General features: G+C 31.4%; 1 protein-coding gene across 1 annotated transcript; it reads right to left on the reverse strand.

Moving 5' to 3' along the window:
• Positions 1-1,714: 1,714 nt before the first annotated feature.
• LOC134247320 (multiple epidermal growth factor-like domains protein 10) lies at positions 1,715-19,485 on the reverse strand. The gene is made up of 10 exons (XM_062729688.1): positions 19,413-19,485; positions 14,652-14,879; positions 13,496-13,750; positions 12,396-12,533; positions 9,278-9,415; positions 6,580-6,720; positions 5,195-5,332; positions 4,397-4,495; positions 3,005-3,116; positions 1,715-2,863 (listed from the first exon to the last, which is right to left on the reverse strand). The coding sequence occupies exons 1-10, from the start codon at positions 19,483-19,485 to the stop codon at positions 2,689-2,691; spliced, it is 1,497 nt and encodes a 498-aa protein (XP_062585672.1). The 3' UTR covers positions 1,715-2,688.
• Between the last annotated feature and the right edge of the window lie 1,602 nt (positions 19,486-21,087).

The following is a 21,087-nucleotide window of genomic DNA, read 5'->3' on the forward strand; positions in this document are numbered from 1 at the left end:
AGAGCTTTAATTTACAAGAGAATTTTTGTCTGAATATCTAATAAATTCGATTAAACTTGTTTTGAAAGTTAAGAAAGCATGTTCTAGCGAGTGAATTCCATATATTTCATAAATATTTTGACATTAAAAAAAATATCTTTCAGATTACTTCTATGAATGATAATGAATATAGTGCTGTACAAATACCATGTTATTAAAAAAACTATCAAACGAAATAATTTGTGAAGAAAATTTCCTCTTAAATATTATTAATCTTTTTTATATCCATGTGTAAAAAAAAAGTCAATCAAGGAAGTGAAATTAAAAGTTTCCATAATATCAACTTCTTGCTGATTCTAATGAGTTGGTATCTATATTAGTTTATTCTTATTTTCACACGATATCACCTATGTAAGGTCCTCGCTATGTACCAGTGAAAGGCTGTAAATGTTGACCTTTACTCAAAATTCAGGGCTGTTGAGCAATGAGGGTATCTATCGTGCTAACACCTTTCCGTGACATGGGACCGTAGTTCACATCTACTTTATGTTGAGAAGAAAACTACGGAAAAATCTTTATAACTTCTCTAGAAGAGAATTTTATCATATGATATCTGTATAATTGCGCAAAAAATTGATCCAAATAATGATTTCTATTAGAAACAAAAACAAAATTCTGACATTCTGACATTAGATTAAATATGACGATAAAACAATGTAAAAGATACAAGTGTTATGTGAGCTCACTTTCTGGAACAACCTCTTTCCATCCACTGCTTTTTCCTTATAGAGGAACCCAAAAAAATCTCTACCCGAAATAGAGATCAAAAAGTTAAACAGGAGTTGCACAATGGCAATGTTAAAAAAGAATCTCTAAAAATTTAATCAGTGATAAATAAAGGGTTAAGGATAATAGATTGCAATTTGAACCTATCTATATAAAAGACAGATTGGCAGTGTCTATATTTCGCTATGGAAAACCCGAAATTGTGTCAGATCAAATAGTATAATGAAGGTGCATATAATACCCCATTGTAACAACGATTTTGTAAAGAAAAAAATGAATTTAATTTCATTTAATGTATAAAAGGATTTTGCTGATAAAAGATTTTTACCCAAAAAAGGTAAAAGGAAGATGGATATACAAAGGTGCACAAAGACGAATCAACATCTGATCACACACATCCAACCCTTTATATTTAAAACTGGATGCATACATCTTATGATTGGTGGAGGGACATTTCAGAATCTCGGTTATGTAATGAGCTTAAAGATGAAAAGTGGCTTGCATTTAAAATAATATTTGTATGAATATCGTTTGACTTATTCGCAACAAAAGGACTAAACCTGATATAGATTTGCATGAAAATACTTGTGCATGAGTTCTGTGGTACATTTTCTGGTCACATTTCTCATTTATAACAAACAACTTTGAAATATCTAATTTTCTGTTCAATTTTTTGTCTCTCTCTCTCTTTATGATTTTCTTAGAAAAATTAAAACACATAAAAGAAACAAAAAATAATTGACTATCACAAAATGAAACAGAAGTATGAGTTACATGTATGTACATACTACAAAACAGTTAAATTTAATTGTTGAAAATATCTAGACGTAAGTACTGAATGAAAAGTATAAAACATTATATTTTTTTTATTTAAAAAAAATGCTCTAATCAAGAAATATTTAAATTTCATTTTATCTTAAAGAGCAACTATGAAGTACAAAGGGGAATATTTGATAAAAGTAGAATTCATGCATGACCCGAGTTATGTTTTTTCAATTCATAAAAGTATGAGGTAAATTACAGGTTTAAGAACCCCCAAAAATCTATTTTTATGGAGAAAAATGAAAGTTTAAATAATTTCAGTACGTCCTTATAACAACACGATACATTCATTTATTCCTCCCAAATGTACACATGTGCATTAAATTTGAATAAGTTACCATAGATACCATGGTTTTAAATAACCCTGAATACATGTAGAGCAAGACTTTTGATGCCATCTTTTAAAAAAAATTGTATAAACATATTTCTCACCTTTAAATGTCTACAAGTTTGAGCTAAAAAACAAAAGTGACGTGATCTTGACATAAATGTACACGAACAAGACGAAAGGGTACATACAACCTAGATTCTCCGGCATTTCTATTGTGCAGTCTTTCTTTGCTTAACAGTACAATTCAATCGTGATATCTTCACAGTATACTAAGTCTTATGTTTCTTTAAAAAGTTATTTTAGAAAATGAATCTACAGACAAATGTTCTGTAAGTGAACATTATATATCTGGTGTCTTATTAATAACCGAGCGTGGATTTTAAATATTCTTGAAAGATACAGATATATATAGATTTGTGAAAATGTTAATTCTTATGGACTTTTGACCCTGACTACTGTTCGTTATTTCAACATGTTTAACTCACAAATCATTACCATATTTAGGCCATTTTTCGTCCTTATTTCATTTTTGCCCCTTTCGCCCCTTTCATGTATGGGCGAAATTAGAAAATACCGGTAATATCTTAACAAACTTTGGAGAATATAAAACGGGACAAATTGTTTGCAATTGAAAGTTTGTGAAAATAAAAAGAATTGAAAACAACCCTCTAAATACATGAAACATGTCATCAATTTACACAAGATTTTGAAAAAATCCATTTGGTTAAAGGTTTAAATACTACGTGTAAAAAGAGTTTTCCACAATAATTCTAATGTAATTTTTCATAATGAGAAAGTTGACTTATTTGACCCAGTTCCTGGTACCCAGCGTTGTCTTCTACTTTATCATAAATTTCTGTGTTAGGTGCAGTGTGTTCTGTTGGCAACTCTTTTGGGGTTTTTCTTTCTGGTTTTGATTTGTTACAAGCTCTATTTCTTAAAAAGCTAAAATAAAAAAAATACATTAAAACCTCCACAAATAAATCGTATAATTGTACCTCTGCGTTTGTCATTTGTATAATATGTAAAAACACATTACATTTTTCATGAACTTTGAATTGAAGGGTATATTAAAAATAAACTCACCATATAGCAAAAAAGACATTTAAAGCAATGCTTAAACAGAGAGCTGATATAACTCCGTAAAGAGATGGATAGAGATTGTTGTTGGTACTCAAACCTAATTGTTGTCCCATCACTGAATATATAAAAAAAAATATCTCGCAACAAGTCATCACAAATTTTATCGAGAATATTACTTGGAAATATTGAATCGGTTCTCATTTTCATTTTCAACGGGATCGCTTTTTTCAGTTTATATATGTAAATAATTATTGTAAGTTTGTTCAAATGTAGAAAATTTATTATAGACAGGGCGACCATCTTCGTTTTAAATATAATAAAAAATGTACATAGCTTCCCACTAATAATCTAGAAAAGTAGTGATAATACAAAGTAAAAGAAAAGCTTTCCTGATTTACAGCCATTTTATGATAGATGATCCTTTCGGGTATTTTAAAAATGTTTCCACCACTCAACAAAGGCATACAAAATACACAAAAAACAAAACCTAAATAAATTAAAATAAAAAGCTTTAATATTTGTACCATACCACTTAGGACGACGATAACAACATCGACGCCAACGATGTCTACAACGACAGACAACGGACAAATTTTGATCAGAAATATTCCCTTAAGAACCTTTCACTAAGATGAGCTTAAAATTGGTTTGGTACAAATGATTAGAAGAAATGAATAAAATATGTTTTGTGTGAAACTGACTTTTAACTGATTTTTTCTAGGCGATTGTTTGAATTCTATCCTATTTTATATAACGATACGATAAAGAGCAAAAAATGATACTTCTTTTCTTTTGTGGGTAACTGGAAATTCTCGTTAAATATTCTCTCAAGAAGTATCGTTCATATTTGCCTCCATCACTTTATGTATATACAATGTACAAGAGACTACAATGCATTGGAAAATGTAACAAACTTTTCATGGTAATTTTTTTTTACTATGCAATTTCTGTTCAATGTGTAAGTTTTCATAGGCGTTCGTCACGTTGTCAAACAAAGTCATGTGGCATCACAATAATGCTTTATTGTTATACTTGATTGGATCCTTACTACAAGTTGACTGAGAATTCATGTATAACATATTGACATTGAAACCTAGCACAAAAAATATAAATTTTGTATGCATTTTAAGCATTTGAATAGCTTAACATAGCTGTGTACCCTATTTGACCCCATAGAGATTCATAGAGAGTCTTTTTTCTCAATAGATCATACCTTGTATTCTGAATATTCTATACAAAATGATTTGTTTTTGGGGGGATGGAATTTAGACAAACATGTATAGAAAACATATTTTGAGTGTCTTTTAAGAATCATTCTAAGAATGCTCAAATCTAGTTGAGATAAAATTGAAGGATTGAATATAAACAATGTTAATAATAAGGAGGAATTATTACCGCTACATTGTCCTGAAATGGCGTCGCATGTCGTTCGAACTCTACAGTTGATATTGCAGGTCTCCTGGCAGTTGTATCCATAAAGCCCGTCAGAACATGCTGTGAAGAAAATTTCATATGCATAGTTTATATATCTTTAAAAAGATCTTCAATCTGTTTTTCAATCTTTTCGTTGTTAATAAGTAATTATCTTCTCTTTTTTTTGGGGGGGGGGGGTAGAGTTAGAATATCAGATTTTGGATTGATTACGTTTCTTTGCATTGTTTGCAATTTTTGATTGCCATTACATTATAATTCATTTATTACATTCTTTAACATAAAGTACCTTATCTACAATTTAAAATCAAACACTCTTTTAGTGGGTATTGGTATTTCATTGAATACAGTGTATTTGAATGTGTGTTTGATTACATGTTTCAAGCTTTTTTGGAATTTTTCATTCATTGTGAAACACCGGATTGCAAATTCGGAACTACACTCGACTTTTGAAAATTGATGAATCCTTTTTGTGCAAGAACCTACTATGACACAAAACGTGAGTCCAATGGAAATGACTGTTTTTCACGTTGCACAGAGGATTCGTTGCAAAGGACCAGCTGCTAGCATTGCCACTCTAAATGATCAGCTCTTAATATTGCTATTCTACAGCGAACCTTAAAACAATTGCACGACAAAAACACCCTTTTATTGAGTGAGACTGTAAACTATTTTGGGACGAAGATTTTAATTTTTTGTAATATATCATATATAAGGAATATTTCTTGCAGATAATATTTTGTAAATCCTTCAATCTATTACCTAATGTACAGTCGATCCCTTGATAACCTTTATCGCAGCCATTCAAGCATGTTCCGTTTATGTGATGACATTGTTCTTCATTAAAACAAACCCCGCATGACTGAGCACAGTTTAGTCCAAACGTACCACCGTCACATTCTGTAAATAAGTTATCGATTGCATATTTGTTTCGAAGCACTGATTTCTTTCTCAAATGATTCATGTTTTTCTAACAAACAAACAGAAAAAAGCACTGAAAGAGACCTTTACAGTAATTGAACTAAAAGTATTAAATTTATAAAAAGAATAAATTTAATATGTAGGGTATGAAAAATGCTATGTTCTCTTTATCCATAAGAATTGTCTTGTCGATGTCCAAGTCCGATAATCCCTTTTCAAACACAAATGACTTTTATACTATTAAAAGGAGACTGTGTGCTTTATTTTTGTTGGTTCATGATTGTGTTTATACATTGTATATGATGATCCAAGTTTGCTTGCCCGAGTATCATCTTTCCTCGAAAGATCCCTTACAAAAATACTACAGTAAACTACTCAAGTTAACTACACTAAACTATAATATAACAAGAACCAAAAAAAAAAAAAACTTTGTAAATTTGATTAACTACAGTTAAAGCATTGGAACTTTTATTAAATATATTGAAAACTTTTGAACTTTGATTTCCTAAAGTAAAAAATTAAGAACTTTGATTGACTATAGTTAAAATATTAGACCATTGATTTAGTATGGGGAAAACTTTTGAAACTTTGAGTTAATATGATGAAAAGTTTGGAATTTTGATTAAGTGCTATAAAACACGTGATATTTTTTTTATCTTAGATTTCCATTCTGTAAATTTTATCTGATTTTCAAGGTGAAGATTCATGAAAGCGTCAAAAACCTTTTAAACACAACTTCTCCCTAAAAGAATTATATAATTGAATTCAATTTAATATTAAGGTTGTCTTTCGCGTCGATGAATAAGACATATTTAAATAAAACTATTCGGTTTTAATGATATATAGATATAACGTGTCTTACAGTGTATGTATGAGGAAAAAGAAATACTACTAAATAGATTTGCGTAATTCAGAGTTACTTCATATATTTTAATTTAAATGTACACCAAAATCTAAATCCAACCAACTCCAGATAGACCCTTTTAAAATATTCAGGTGACAAAAAAAATAGATTGATAAATATACATAAATTGTTAAACTTATGAAAGAACTTCAAAATCTTGATATACTATAATTTAAAGCTTGGAACTTTGATTTACTATTGTGACAACTTTGGAACTTTAATTCAATATTGTAAACTATGGTTAACTGTAGTTTACTTTTATAGTATTTTTCAAAATTGTGTGCTATTTGATTTATACATTGAGTTCCTTAACAAAGCTTACGCTTATCACATTTTACATCTTTCCACCCTGGTTTACATCCGCCTTGACATTCCCCGGTTACTCTGTTACATCTATTAGGAACCCCACAGTTGATGTTACATGCCTCTCTGCAGTTGTTGCCATATTGTCCTTCAGGGCATTCTATGAGGAAATAATACACAGAATAAACGTTAACCTTTACTGTTACTTCTGAAAAGGTACTTTTCACAGATAATCTTTCTGAACTTGGCTGTATAAAAGATAAAAAATATATCGAGAAAAAAATTAATAATATATATCTTTCTTATTTGTTTCTATGAATGGAGAGAAAATTTGGTTGATTGAAAATTCTAAAATCACTCTGTAAAGCTTTCACTCAAAAAGAATAAGCTGTTAATCATGTGCGTTTGAAAATTTTTTTCACCAATCAGATTACATAAAATACAGGAATCAATTAATCCTTAGATTTTTCACAAATTATATGGTTATAATCTATTGATGATTTTTTGACATGACGGCATCGAACAATCCTTGATAAGGAGAAGGTAGCAAGGTTTATGCCACAGAAAGGGGTGGAGTCTAATTAGTACAGGAAACGTGAACTACAACATCATATAAAATCAACAATTCTACCAAAATGCCAGAAAATAATAAGGTATTTTTTTCTATTTTAACCTTTAGGAAATCATCAAACTACATCAAATGGTCTACAGCATGCTGCTTTGTCGTTAGTTACATCCCACATTGCTACATGTAGTTATAAATATGCATCTAGTCGCAATTCCCTTATCGATGTAACATCATTTTGTGAAACATGACGCAGAATGTATATGCAATGAGAGTTAAATCAAGCAATATTTTCTTAACGAAAAATGTATTCTTTATTTGAATGAAATACTATTTAGAGATATTTCAAAGGCAATTGATTTGGATTAAATGTCCTATTTACGATAATATAGATATATTTCCGTATATTTTCTATTTAATTGATACTGCCTTATATTTGTATGACGTATATAAGGGGCTTCATGTAATGTGAAGGTTTTAATTAATTGATATAGTATAAGGGCATAGAGTTAATTTTTCATGGATGCTTTTCGGAAATACGTTGGTATATTGAAGAAGTCTTGAAATCATTTTTCTTAAAATTTATACTTTTAAAAGAAATGTCATTCCAATTATAAAACATAACCTATTATTAACGATTGAATAAAGATAAATAAGTGTGTGAAGCCATAAAAATCTATCATTACGTCATCATATGCATTTGTCTGCTATTACTAGCGAAAAATTCCTTCAGTTTAACGTTACCAGTACAACAACAGCCAAGGGTTCAGTGCGTTATTTGTCTGCATTGTAAATAATTTGGTTGAAAATATCTATTCTGCCCAACACCTTCTGTAACTATGAGATGTTTTGAATTTTAAACATGTAGCCCGAGATATTTCTCTAAGCCATGTTTACCGTTATGTACTTCATTGATATAAGTGTTACGGAGGACATGCTTTCGATGCGACAAATGTTTTGTTTTAAAATATCCAGCTACGTGTTATATTTTTGCATTGTTATTGTTTTAATGGCAAAAGCGGAGCAGAATACTTATATAGTGGACTGTCATCGATGAACGATATCATAAATGAATGTAAATTAGACTCTCTGTTTAGCAAGTTTAAACTCAGCTAGAATGAATTTCTCAGACGCCAATCTCATATTTGGTTGTGTGTTAAATGAACATAAAAACGGAAAACAAAAAAAAAGATCACAGTTAGTCTGGAATTCGCAATATTCGATTTCCACAATGCCCCATCACATAAATCACAGAACATCCATAATAGATTTACGCCCATCCTCCCTTTTTACTTGATATGTCTCCCTGTGACTCTTTACCCTTATTTGAAAAAAAGAATATGTTTCAAGATGTGGTCTGTGTTCTATCATTTATGAATTCATGTAAATGACAACACCCCCGCCACAACCACCACCAAGAATAAAAATAATATAAAATACATTTAGAGCTTAGATGTATGTTTCATTTATTTTTGTTTGTCAAAGTAAAGTATTTTGGAACCATGAAAGAACTTACAATATTTTTCCTGTTTTATGTGAGCTTTTTCCTTGTAATCAGTTTTAACATTATTTATTCATTGAACGCCCCTATATGTAAAATCCAGTCTCATTTGCTTTAAAAATAAGAAAGGAATATATTTTTTTTTCAATTTAAACAGCTCCGCACACTTTTTAGGCTCACGTGGTTTTTCGTACAAATTAAAGTCGCACTCTTCTTACAATAAAACTGAACTTCAGTATAAGACATAACCCGAGTATAAGCAGTTGAACAGATAGGAAAGACCGTTATTACTTTGCGTGTTGGAGTCATGTTAATGTATAGAATATCCATTAGATACATCGACTACATTTTTTTGTGTATTTAGGGAAGATAAATAAATATTTTTAAAAGAACGGATACAAGGACGCCCGCATATGACAAGAATATCAGAAGCCATATTGAATAATCCTCCAAACCAGAGCAAATCATAATCTTATCAATTATTATGTGTGAATTATGTTTTAAACTTTAGGGAAAAAAATACATTTTGTTGCTTCGTTATATAAATTTGCTTGATAGCAATGTGACCTTAATATGTGCAAAAAGCCATATGAATTAAAACAGAAAGTTCGCGGAGATGTACATATTGGAAGTTGGAATCATTTTATTTACCTTTAGAGCATTGTTCTCCCTGAAATCCTCTGTCACATCCATTCAAACATGTTCCATTAATGTGGTGACATTGGCCGAAATTAAGACACGAACCACAAGAGATATTGCAATCAGCACCATAACGCCAACCATCACATTCTAAAGGAAATTTTTAATTGCTTACCTTATACCTTTAAAAAGAATCTATTAGGAAATTAAAATAGTGTATTCCAGGCATATGCATAAAATAACTGCTGTAACGAAGTTATTCCTGATTGCAATTTAAGAAGGGCGATCAAACAGTTTGTGAACTGAATAAAAGAAATAAGATTATATTTCAGTGTTAATTATTTCGCACTGTATTTCTCCCCTGTGCTTCTGCCACCGTTCTGTCTTTGCGCAAATAATGTGATCTAGGAGGCATTTGACATGCTCTCTAGGGTTCAGTTAGAATTATTAATTATTCTTACGAGCTTAATATTTCTTTCCAAGTTATTATTTAGAACAAGTTCATCTCTATGTTGTGTACAAATTCGAGCTATAGGATTGGTGGATACATAATATATACTTTTTTTCAGAATGAGTGTGATTACAAAACCTCAAGTTCTATGTCTTGTATGTGTCGTGGGTTTATGTCTGCCGAATATCATTCCGATCAAAACTGTGAATTTGTTTCTATATAAATAATTTGCGAACTGTGCGATAACCCCTCTTTTATGTATATAATTTCAATTTTTAAAGTATACAATAAATGTAGTTTAAGATAATGGAATTAAAGCTTTGCGTTTATTTTACAGGGAATATTTTCTAACATATTATTCCAATATTTAAATCAAAGTTTGTTTTGATTTAAGTTGTTATGCCATTTTAGCATATGATAAAAGGGGAATAAAAATGAAAGAAAGGTAACGGACTTAAAATATATGAGGGTTGTCCCAAAAAGTCGTAGACAGGGAAAACAATTTATTTTCTCTTTGTTGAATTGAATTTCTTTTCTTCTCAAAACAAGAAGTAACATTATATGATCATGCATTTCAAATTTCATAATGATATCACATTTAATAAGGAAGATATAAAAAAAAATAAAGAAAGCATGTAAGTGTACATCAGCGCACGGAAGCAAGTGTAATTTGCGTCTCATTAAGCGTCATGATCCCTTTTTCTGCTTCACACACGTCTGTTAACATTCAATATTTTTTTTAAGTGAAAGACCACTCTTGACTACCGGACTTTTTTAAATTCACTACTGTCAGGTTTTTGTTGTTTTTAAGCAGATTTAAATATTAGTCGAAATTAAGTCTAAAGATCGCCATAAATTGTAGGTAGCATAGAATGCACATTGTTTGACGTCGTTTGTGGTTCACATTGTTACCTGTTGTCTGATTACCTTAACGAACACAACTCTACTTCTTATATGTTGTAACTAATTTTGGAACAGAGCAAAAAACTCTCATTGAATCTCATGTCATTTAAAAATAACTTCCCTATTAAAATCCAGTGTGTAATGTCACTTCTGTACATTTTTCACGTCTCTAGTGAATACCAATCATATTCAAAATAATCTTGTATATATCCGTGCACCGGTTACGCGTTTGAACATTGAATATATTATGTTTATGAAAAATTTGGTTTGTATTGGTTGCATGTTTTAAAAGTTATAAACATTGATTATGACTGTTTTTGACACCCCTCGTATATATATATACATACCACTTTCACAAAAGGTCCCCTTCCATCCAGGGTTACACCCAAACTTGCAGACACCAGTGAATCTCTTACAACCTTTACAATTCTGCTGACAGTATTCAAGACAATTCTTCCCGTGTCTACCAAAAAGACATGTGATTATTGATATGTAAGACACACAAGAAGTTGTTACTGAACATTGGGAATTTTATTCAAAGCGTCAGTACTTCCCAGAAAGTACAAAGTATGCAAAAACAATAAATAATAATATGCCATTTTAGTGAAATAGGGTATGCTCTTGCAATTTGTATATAGAGTCTGTACTTTTATCAACTTTATTCAGTACATATTCTAGTGATTATTTATCACGTGACTGTCCATCCTTTGGGCCAAACTAAATTCTGTACAGAGTGGGTACAGATTCGGTTATCCTTTGATATTTCCAGAGGTTTTTATTTTATGTGATAATAAAGCAGCTTCATTAATCCGGATTTAAAAAGTCCCCGTGTTAGCACGCTTATACTGCTAACATCAAAGTACGCCTTAACAATGCTGCTGAGGCCATGCTTTAAATTGTTTTCTTTCGAGCCTTCTCGGAAAATAAAGGGTAAACATTTCCAGGATTTTATTAAAAATTATATTATGGCTCACCTTGGTCGCATGTATATCCTTGAACTCCGACGTCACATCCCTTTGGGCAACTTCCGTTGACGTGACTACATTGTTCCCCGGCACTACAGTTACCACATGTGAAGCTACACTCAGGGCCATATTTATTATTATCACAACCTGGAAATTGACAAAAAATATTTCAAATTATTCTAGTTTGAAGTTAAAATATTCATATCAATATAATCAATATTAAGAAAATTAAGGCACGTAACTTTTTAAAAAAAAAAAGATTGGAGGAATACAAATGCAATGCAAAAATCGGAAACTACAACAACTAATCTTTTTTTTGAATTTGAAAATGCAGCTTAATCTACTACTATTATGGACGTCTTTGCAGCATATTTAATATTACAGGAAGAGTAAAGGGCCTTATTTATACAGGAATGATTACTATGACGTCAAACAACGATTTTAGGTCTTCAACATACAATACAAGAATTAATTCCCTACTTTTATCTGCTGGATAGCTTAACACTATATCAAAACTGCATTTTTTATGCAGTCTTGTCCTTTATTAATGCAATACAACAAAATACAACAATTAAATGATCGCAATGCACTTGACAAAGTGATGTCATCTTGTAAAAGTTGACGCAGCTTGTTCGAAATTTGTAATTTGCATTATTCATACAAAACAAGTCTAAAATAATTCAAACATCCATTTTGTTTGTACTATTTCTATTCATGAAGCTGAATGTTGTCTCTCTCTCTCTCTCTCTCTCTCTCTCTCTCTCTCTCTCTCTCTCTCTCTCTCTCTCTCTCTGAATAGATGTATACGCACTTTTGTCACACCGTGAACCTTGGAAACCTGGAATACATCCAAGGCAGGATCCATCTACAATGTTACAGTAACCCTCTTGACAATTCTGTGGACAAGGCAAAAGACATGTGTTTCCATAAAATCCTGGTGTAGAACATCCTAAAAATATCATGTGTTAAGGAGATTTGACCATTTTGACCCTTGTGATATTTCCGAAACACGCTTTAACTTTATAAAATTAAAACATTTTTTTTTCTGATTTCTTATGTAGATTTTTTGGTAACAACAGTCATCCTTATATCAATCAATATTTATTAATCATGACAAAGGTTTAACAATGATTAATTAAAACAAAATATATATATACATGTAATATGCACTTTTACATAAATATTTCAGACTATCTTTGAATTTATAAATATTCTATTGGTGCCGTTGATTGTTCTGAAAATACTATTGTGAGTAAAATTTCAATAACATCATGAGTATAATATCGGACTTTTTTCTTCAATATCGCTTTATTTTGATGTAGATTGAATTCCCGAACTGCAACATTTAAAATATTCATTTTATAAACATCCATTTCTGTCTCCCACTGAATATGTGTGCCTGTAAATTTGGGCTTTTCTGTCCGTCCATCTATCTTTCTACCTGTCCTTACCTAGTTCTGTTTGTGTATTTCTTTAAATATCTAAAGAAAAAACCATCAGAGGTAATTACAATGTATTTAGAATTTGTCGGATGAAACCTTTTTTTCCGTGCTATATCATTGAATCCCTTGCAATGAAATGTTATACCAGAACTCCCGTTCTCCTCAGGAAGACCGCTTTTCATTTTGATGTCGTAGGTCAAAATCGTTAATAAAAACACTCTGTGTGTGTTCATTTCCGGGCGACGCCTCAAGAAATTTTAAACTTTTAGACCATAAAATTTTTTGATAATGTTTCATTTTAAAAAAATATAAGTAAGATTTGAATGATTTTCTCAAGATTATTTCTCTCTTTGTACATGCTTTTTAATTCCAATTTAACTTGATTTTCTTTTGGAAAAAAATACCAGTTTGCTTTGAATTCTTAATACCAAATATACCATTGTTTCGTGATTATCTGGATTTTTCTTACCATATACTTGAACTTCACATAGCTCGTTGTACGCGGTCATGGAATATCCAGATGGATAAGTAACTTCTCTGTCTCTTTCGTTGTAAAAAAATACAAACCGTCCATGTTTTACACATTCTATGGTAACATTATCCGGTATTGTGGCTCTGGTATACATTGTGTCTTTAAAACATAGAATTCCATCATTTTTGTCGGTTGTGTTCGAAATGTATACCGAGAAACCAAGGAATCGCCCTGTGTATCCATTGTTTTCATCTAAAAGAGCATCAAAATGCGTTAATGAGTGCAGTTATATCAAACTCATTGTAATATAATGTATTATGTATTGTTAGTATAGTAAATTTTTCAACGGCATGTTATATTGCCAAAGTCCTCAAGGTGTATGGCAAAATATCCGGGGTAAATCCATGTACAACTTGATTGAGCCATGATAAAGCATTTATTTCCTTTGTTCTCAAAATATTTTTTGGTAAACATAAGTAGCATCAACTGTGACTAAACCAATAAGATTTAATGCGTTCTACACTATGCATTGTGACGTCACGTTTAATTTACCACCAGCTCAAGTCGAGTGCAAGGAAATTGAAAACCGACTCTGTAACCAATTAAAGCTCCTGTTACAGGCTACACATAGGATATAAATGTTTTTATCCTTTTGGAGAAAAATACTATTAATCTAAAAATAAATGAAAATAATGTTTATTCTTTCTTTTTGATATGAAAACAATTTAGAATTCGTATTTAGACTTAAAAACCGTAAATACACTAAGACCAGCCATTCTTAATATATATGTATAATTTTTATAGAGGATTTAATTACAAATAAAAAAATAACACTATTTTTCAAAGTCTTTCATTATAAAATATAGTACCAAATCGACCTCACAGTTGCATTTTTTCGGTATGATTGCGAAAAATAAACTTCAATCACGACAGAATTAGAAGGAAAGAATTTTGTTCATAATATAAGGATAGATAATGCAGGATAGATGAGTGAACTGGATACAAATATTACTACAAACCAATTTTAGTTACATGTACAAGAAACCAGATTTTTACATGAAAATTCATTTTAACACAATGTCATACCATTTATCGAATTTTCCATTGAAAATAACAAAACAAAATCAATATACAGAAGCTGTTTTTACTGTACCCCACACAGCATTATCCGTCCTATAGTAAATAGTTATATGATATATACTGAGCACTTCTTCAAGATCCACCCTCCAGGTGGCATTTTGTGCAAAATTGGCTGATATGGTACATTGTCCTCCAGCAGCTGACCTGTCTGAATATCGTCCATCCACAGCTTTATCCGCCCCCCATTGCTGTCTTTGATACGGATACTGCTGCCAGGCAGGCTTGTTTAAAGCAATGTTTTCTGTGAGTGGAAGTAAAATTATGCAATCGCGTTGAATCTTGATTTTATCTATTGAACGATCTTTCTGTAATGCATTCATCTCCATTATCATATTTATGTAATCATTATGGAAGAATGAGTATCAAGATTCTGGCCAATAATTGTATTGTAAATAAAGTTGAAAAAGCATTCAATGAATGTCATTCAATCATATAGGAGTTTAATTCTGCTTAGTAGGATAAAAACATTTTTTAATATATATTGATCGTCGAGGACTTCTTCATTTTAATAGCCATTCTCTGAAACCACTTAAACTTCGTTGTCACGCATGGTCACCGATTTTAATGAAACTTCACTCATGCTTAGTACTTGACACCAGAAACAAATATCAAACAAAATTTCGTTGTTATGTGTCTCGGTTGCTATGGCAACAGCCGGAAAAATTTGAAAAATCTAGATTTTCAGCCACTTTAAATCTTGACTGTGGCCTAATAAAAACTAAAAAAAGCAAACAAGTCATTCTCACAAAAACATGACACCTAGCTTGATGTCACTTATACTGTAATGAAACTGTTTAGAATATATCTCAAAGTAAGTGGTAACCAAGGATACATTTGGAATACATTTAAAATGCTGAAATATGCTGAAAAACACCCAGTATTCACGAATGGTATCAAAGACTTTTATCATAGAGAGTTAAGAGAAATTCTGAGACTATGCGTGCCACAGCTCCAATTTAAAAGCTCAAGTCATTACAGAGAATAGCTCTTAATTTCTTTAATCCTGAGTAATTTTCTTTAAAAATCTATGAGAATCTGACGAATTTGTAAATGTGAATAAGATATTTAAACAAGAGGCCAAAGGGCCTTATAGGTCACCTGAGCATTATGCAACAACTTTCCAGTTATTGAATTTGATTCATGTTTTAAGTCAGATGTTACATGGCATTCACAATTTTGAAAGAGGCACCTTTGATCATCATGACAATACACTTAACAGTTGCTTAGGTTGGTTACTGAATACCTATACACAGGGTAGGGGAACAATATTGCATTTCAACTAATCAGTAATATTCAGCAATAATCAGTTTTGCCCCTAACACTGTGACATAAATCCCTGACCCAAGGTTCACACATTGCACAAATTTTAAAAAGGCACCCTTAAAATTGCCTATCAAAAAATAAATAAATGTCTTATAAATATAAAGGAGCAGATTTCAAACAATTAATTCATTTTCAGTATATAAGTAGACCCCCCCCCCCCTTGACCCTGGGGCCTTGAATTCACAATTCTGCAAGATTAGGGCCCTTGCTCATCATAACTATTTAGGTAGTTCATCTGCCTCATACCCAGAGACAGAGAAGAAAATTTTCAAAGATTTAATGTATTTTCACTATATAATCAAAAGAGCCCCGCCCTAACACCAGAGCCCCTCACCCTGGGGCAATAAAGTTCATAATTTTAGAAGAACCATTCTTGCGCATCATAACTACGTACTTAGTTAATTTATTTAATACCTAGGAGCAGAGAAGATTTTCAAAGAATTCGTGTGTTTTCACTATATAATCAATCCCCCCCCCAACACAAGAACCCTTGACCATGGGGCCATAAAATTCACCATTTTGGTTGAGGCACTCTTGCTCATCATAACTATGCACTTAGTTAGTTTATGTGATACCTAGGAGCAGAGAAGAAGTTTTTCAAAGAATTCATGTATTTTCACTATATAATCAATAGAGCCCCCCCCTCCTCCCCCCTAACACCAGAACCCTTGACCCTGCGGCTATAAAATTCACAATTTGGGTAAAACACTCTTGCTCATCATAACTATGCACTTAGCTAGTTTATTTAATACAAAGGGGCAGGGAAGAAGATCTTCAAAGAATTCATGTATTTTCACTATATATAATCAATAGCTCCCCACCCTAACACCAGAACCCCTGACCCTAGGGCCATAAAATTTACAATTTTGGTAGAGGCACTCTTGCTCATCATAACTATGTACTTAGTTGGTTTATTTAATACCCAGGAGCAGAGAAGAAGATTTTCTAAGAAATAATGCATTTTCACTATATACTTATTTAACCCCGCCCTAGCACTAGAACCCCTGACCCCAGGGCCATGAATTTCACAATTTTAGTAGAGAACTCAATGCTGATTACAATCATGCAAACAGTTTGACTGCTTGATGTCCAGGAGTAAAGAAGAAGATTTTTAAAGATTGCATTAACTTTAATGGTTTTGGCCCCACCCCTCAGGCCCCAGGGGGGCAGAGATCATGAAATTCACAATTTTTGTTCCCCTTCACCCATAGATGTTTTGTGGAAAAATTTGGTTGAAATTGGTTCAGCGGTTGCAGAGAAGAAGCTGAAAATGTTCAAATGCGAACACACGACGGACGACGCACGACGACGGACGAAAACGGACAGAAATAGGTCACCTGAGTTTACTCAGGTGACCTAGAAAGCTGTTTATTTCGCAACATACTTGTAGCACATCTATACATATAAATTAATGAAATTTGCAAATGAACTCCGAAACGGGAGTCCATTTTTCTCTTGTATATTAAGAATCGTAGATTAAATTATAAGTCTACTTAATTTTCTTAAACAGTCATGAAATAGATGGTGAATATGTGAGTAGGTTGGCGTTTCATGTTGGCGGATTTAAGCTACCAGTAATTCTAATGAAAGTGACAACAAGTAGTCTTTCATTTATGTCATTAACCGTCATCAATGTATCATTCAATCAAAAATTAATTCAGGAGGTTGTGATACTGATCTTGGTCTGAACACATTTTATTTCTGTAAACCTTCATCATTTTTAAGTTCTAACATTAAATCTTGAGTTTTCAATGCAAATTTTACTATGTAAAAAAAATAAAAATAAACGGAATTAAATCCCATTCAAGTAGGAATAATCCAGAAATTTTATAATTTGTGGCGTAAGATGGAAAAACGTCAATGTAATTTTTTATTACGATACAAATTTAAGTACAAGAAGATTATGTAAAAATGCACTGTAGCGCTAAATAAAACATACTGACTACCATTTTTCATTTCTTTTTGATTAAGCTATGTGTGTAGAAACTGAAAAAATATAATTGACAAAAAAGTTTAACTTCGACTTTCAATATCAGGAGCCAACCTCGTTAAACTGATTTTGTGCTTATATGTATGTTTCATTTCTGTTATTAAGCCGATTTATTGTGAGGATGTTAAATTGGATGGTGTGTCACAAAGGTTTAAGGTTTTAGGTCCAGTGTCAAGAATATTTAAGAACAGTAAAATGGCCATTTGTTTAAATACTGAAATAAAAAAATGAATACTAGTACTCAATATCATTATGAATTCTACATAAGTGCTTTCATGTTATTAAGAAAAAAAAATTCTTAACAGAATTTTACCGTAGTAAATGTTAAGAATAATTTCTTTGTTACGAGATGTGATCAAAACGTTCGCATTCTACATGTATTTCTATGCTTTTGAAATCATGAATAGATCAGATTGGGACTTGACATGCCTGTAGTCGTGCATATAATAAAAGCATATGAAAAGTAATGATTTCCTCAATCATTGTTACGTCACAATATGAAAAAGATGTCAAGATAAAGGTGACTCGTGACGAAAAACGTATTGTTATGCCTGAAAAGTACATGTTTAACATTGATAAATAAAAGTACATCAATATTTATTACATTAAGAACAATTTTACATCTGATATGCACTGAATCAGTAAATGTAAACGTCCTTATCAGAATCTGTCCAAAGCCTGGTCACTCAGATTAGAATTTAAATTTAAAAAAAAATCACACACCAAAACTTAAAAAAAAGATATGCTTTACTTACAATTGTGACTTCCCTGACAAAAAAGAATGTCATCTCTTTATTTGATGCTGGTAAAGCGTTTAAAACAAACAGGTTACTTTGGGTAGTACTACATATATATTTTGATGAACACAGGAATCACTCAAGGGTTACCGATTGAACCTCATTATCCACGGATAGTGTTCAATTAAAGACATTTTCATTACGATGTGTACGGTATATACATGTACGTACAAGTAATTTTTAGGTTTTTTTTACAAAAAAATTTATAATAAAAGCAATTTTTGAGAAAATCATAACTTCGAAACCGCACCACATTGACAGTCCTTTTCTTCGAGATTTTTAAGTGAGGGAGGGAAGGTAGCAATTTTTACTTCGTATCTTTAAAAAAAACTGAAATAGTTAGATCTACTTTAACAAAAAATACTTGGTATGAAAGGTCGATGTGATGGTTGGTTTAAGATAGGTTGAGGAAAACAATTAATACAATGCTAAATAAACGACATATCTCAATGTACTGAAACAAAGGATAGACACTAGAGTCTAGTTATATGATTGTTTTAATGCATCTAAATAAGGTTTTTAAGGTAGAAAGATGTCGTAATTCTACATCAAGAATTGCACTAAAAATAAGGTTTTTATTTAATGCTGTCGAGAGGAAGAGAGAGAGAGGGGGGGGGGAAGGGAAGAAAGAAATATAGAGAGTATATCATACACAAATTCTTACCATAAGCAGATATAATTTTTACGGTTAATAGTATTCCACCAATAGAATTAAGCATTCCAATTTCTCTGTACATTTTGTTGACTCGGGATAATTTTAATCCAGGAAGTAAATTTTAAGTTATTTATAGCACTTTAAATATCTGAATTAGGTCAGGTTTGTAAAGCTATATATCTGACAGCCGTCTCAGGTTTTTAGATAAACAAATAAATGTATGTTGGATTTTTTAAAGCCCAGGAAAATATTAATGCACAGTCTGATATATAATTTAAAAGCATCAACGAGAAGTTATTCATATTGCTACATCTAATGTAATGGTGCAACGATTAATTTTTTGAAAATATCTCCTCGGTGATTTAATTTGGATATCTATGTTTAAAGATAAAAAAAAACGTGACAAAACAAGAAAGCTTGAATGAAATTCGTTAACAAGCAGTACGTTTAATCGTAAATTCCTCAACAAAAATAATTCAAAAATATAAATTCTTAAAATTTTATCCAACACTAACATCACACGCAGTCAATAAGGGTATATCGCTACACAAGTAAGGAACACCGACGACAGAAAATTTGATCATCTTGTTGCTAGGACACCATCGATGTCCTAATGCAAAAAAAAAACAAATATTGATAGATTTTTCACACTTGTGGTATCTTTTATTTTAGTTCATGAACATGCTGTAAAAAGAACATGCTGTAAAAAAATGAAACAACATACAGCAAGGATACAGACAGGTCATACATGTAAGATATAAAATGTAACAAGAAAATCACATGAGATGTCTTCATTTGTTTGGCTTCTTATTTATATTTGTCTGTCTGTACGTCCTCTCTCTCTCTCTCTCTCTCTCTCTCTCTCTCTCTCTCTCTCTCTCTCTCTCTCTCTCTCTCTCTCTCTCTCTTTACGCAGTACAGTAAAGGTGTGCAATGGGAATATCGACAATATTTTGTAATAAAAATTGTATTCATAATCTGGTTTGTGTTTTTAGTACATTTTTACATGTATATAGGACAATTGTAAATATGGTTAATAACTACATGTCGAGGACGATTATTTTATATTAAGACTTGTCACGTGATGAGACAGTCACATGATTTTATTACTTGTAGTATTGATGTTACATATTAATGTCACTAGTGCAAGGGCATAACCAAGTTAAAATTCTAAGTTTAGTTGATAAATATTTTCAACACGCAAAGTAGTTTTTTAAGAGTGTTGCAATGCTATCTAAATGCTGCAATTTTACAATTTTTCATAGTTAAAATAAGATAAAATAAGCTTTATTTAAAGTCAGTATGATAGTTAACGAGTCCGAGTCTAATTATTTCTGCCCTTGGATTTTTTGAAATTTTTTTGATAATTAATTTTTAGTGTTATATTTATTGTCTTTGGATTAAAAATCGAATGTTTACCACCCCGATTTCTAATGGGGCCATCTCAAATTATGTCAAACTTTCCTATTGGACCCTATGGGAATTTGTTAGAAAATCGCAAAATTTTGACATTTTTTCCATATTTTTTGTACTTCTGCCCTAGGGACTTCTTTTTTATTGAAGTAAATGAAAGGTTATTGCAAAAAGTTGCCAAATTATGAAATTTTAAAAAAAGTTCACCATCGATTGGTTTAGGTAGTAGTTACTAAGTTTATTTTTTCGAACCCAAATACATACCACTAAA

This window comes from Saccostrea cucullata, unplaced genomic scaffold, assembly GCF_032062105.1.
Source record: "Saccostrea cucullata isolate Sc308-1 unplaced genomic scaffold, CSIRO_AGI_Scuc_v1 ctg2049, whole genome shotgun sequence".
NCBI lineage: Eukaryota > Metazoa > Mollusca > Bivalvia > Ostreida > Ostreidae > Saccostrea > Saccostrea cuccullata.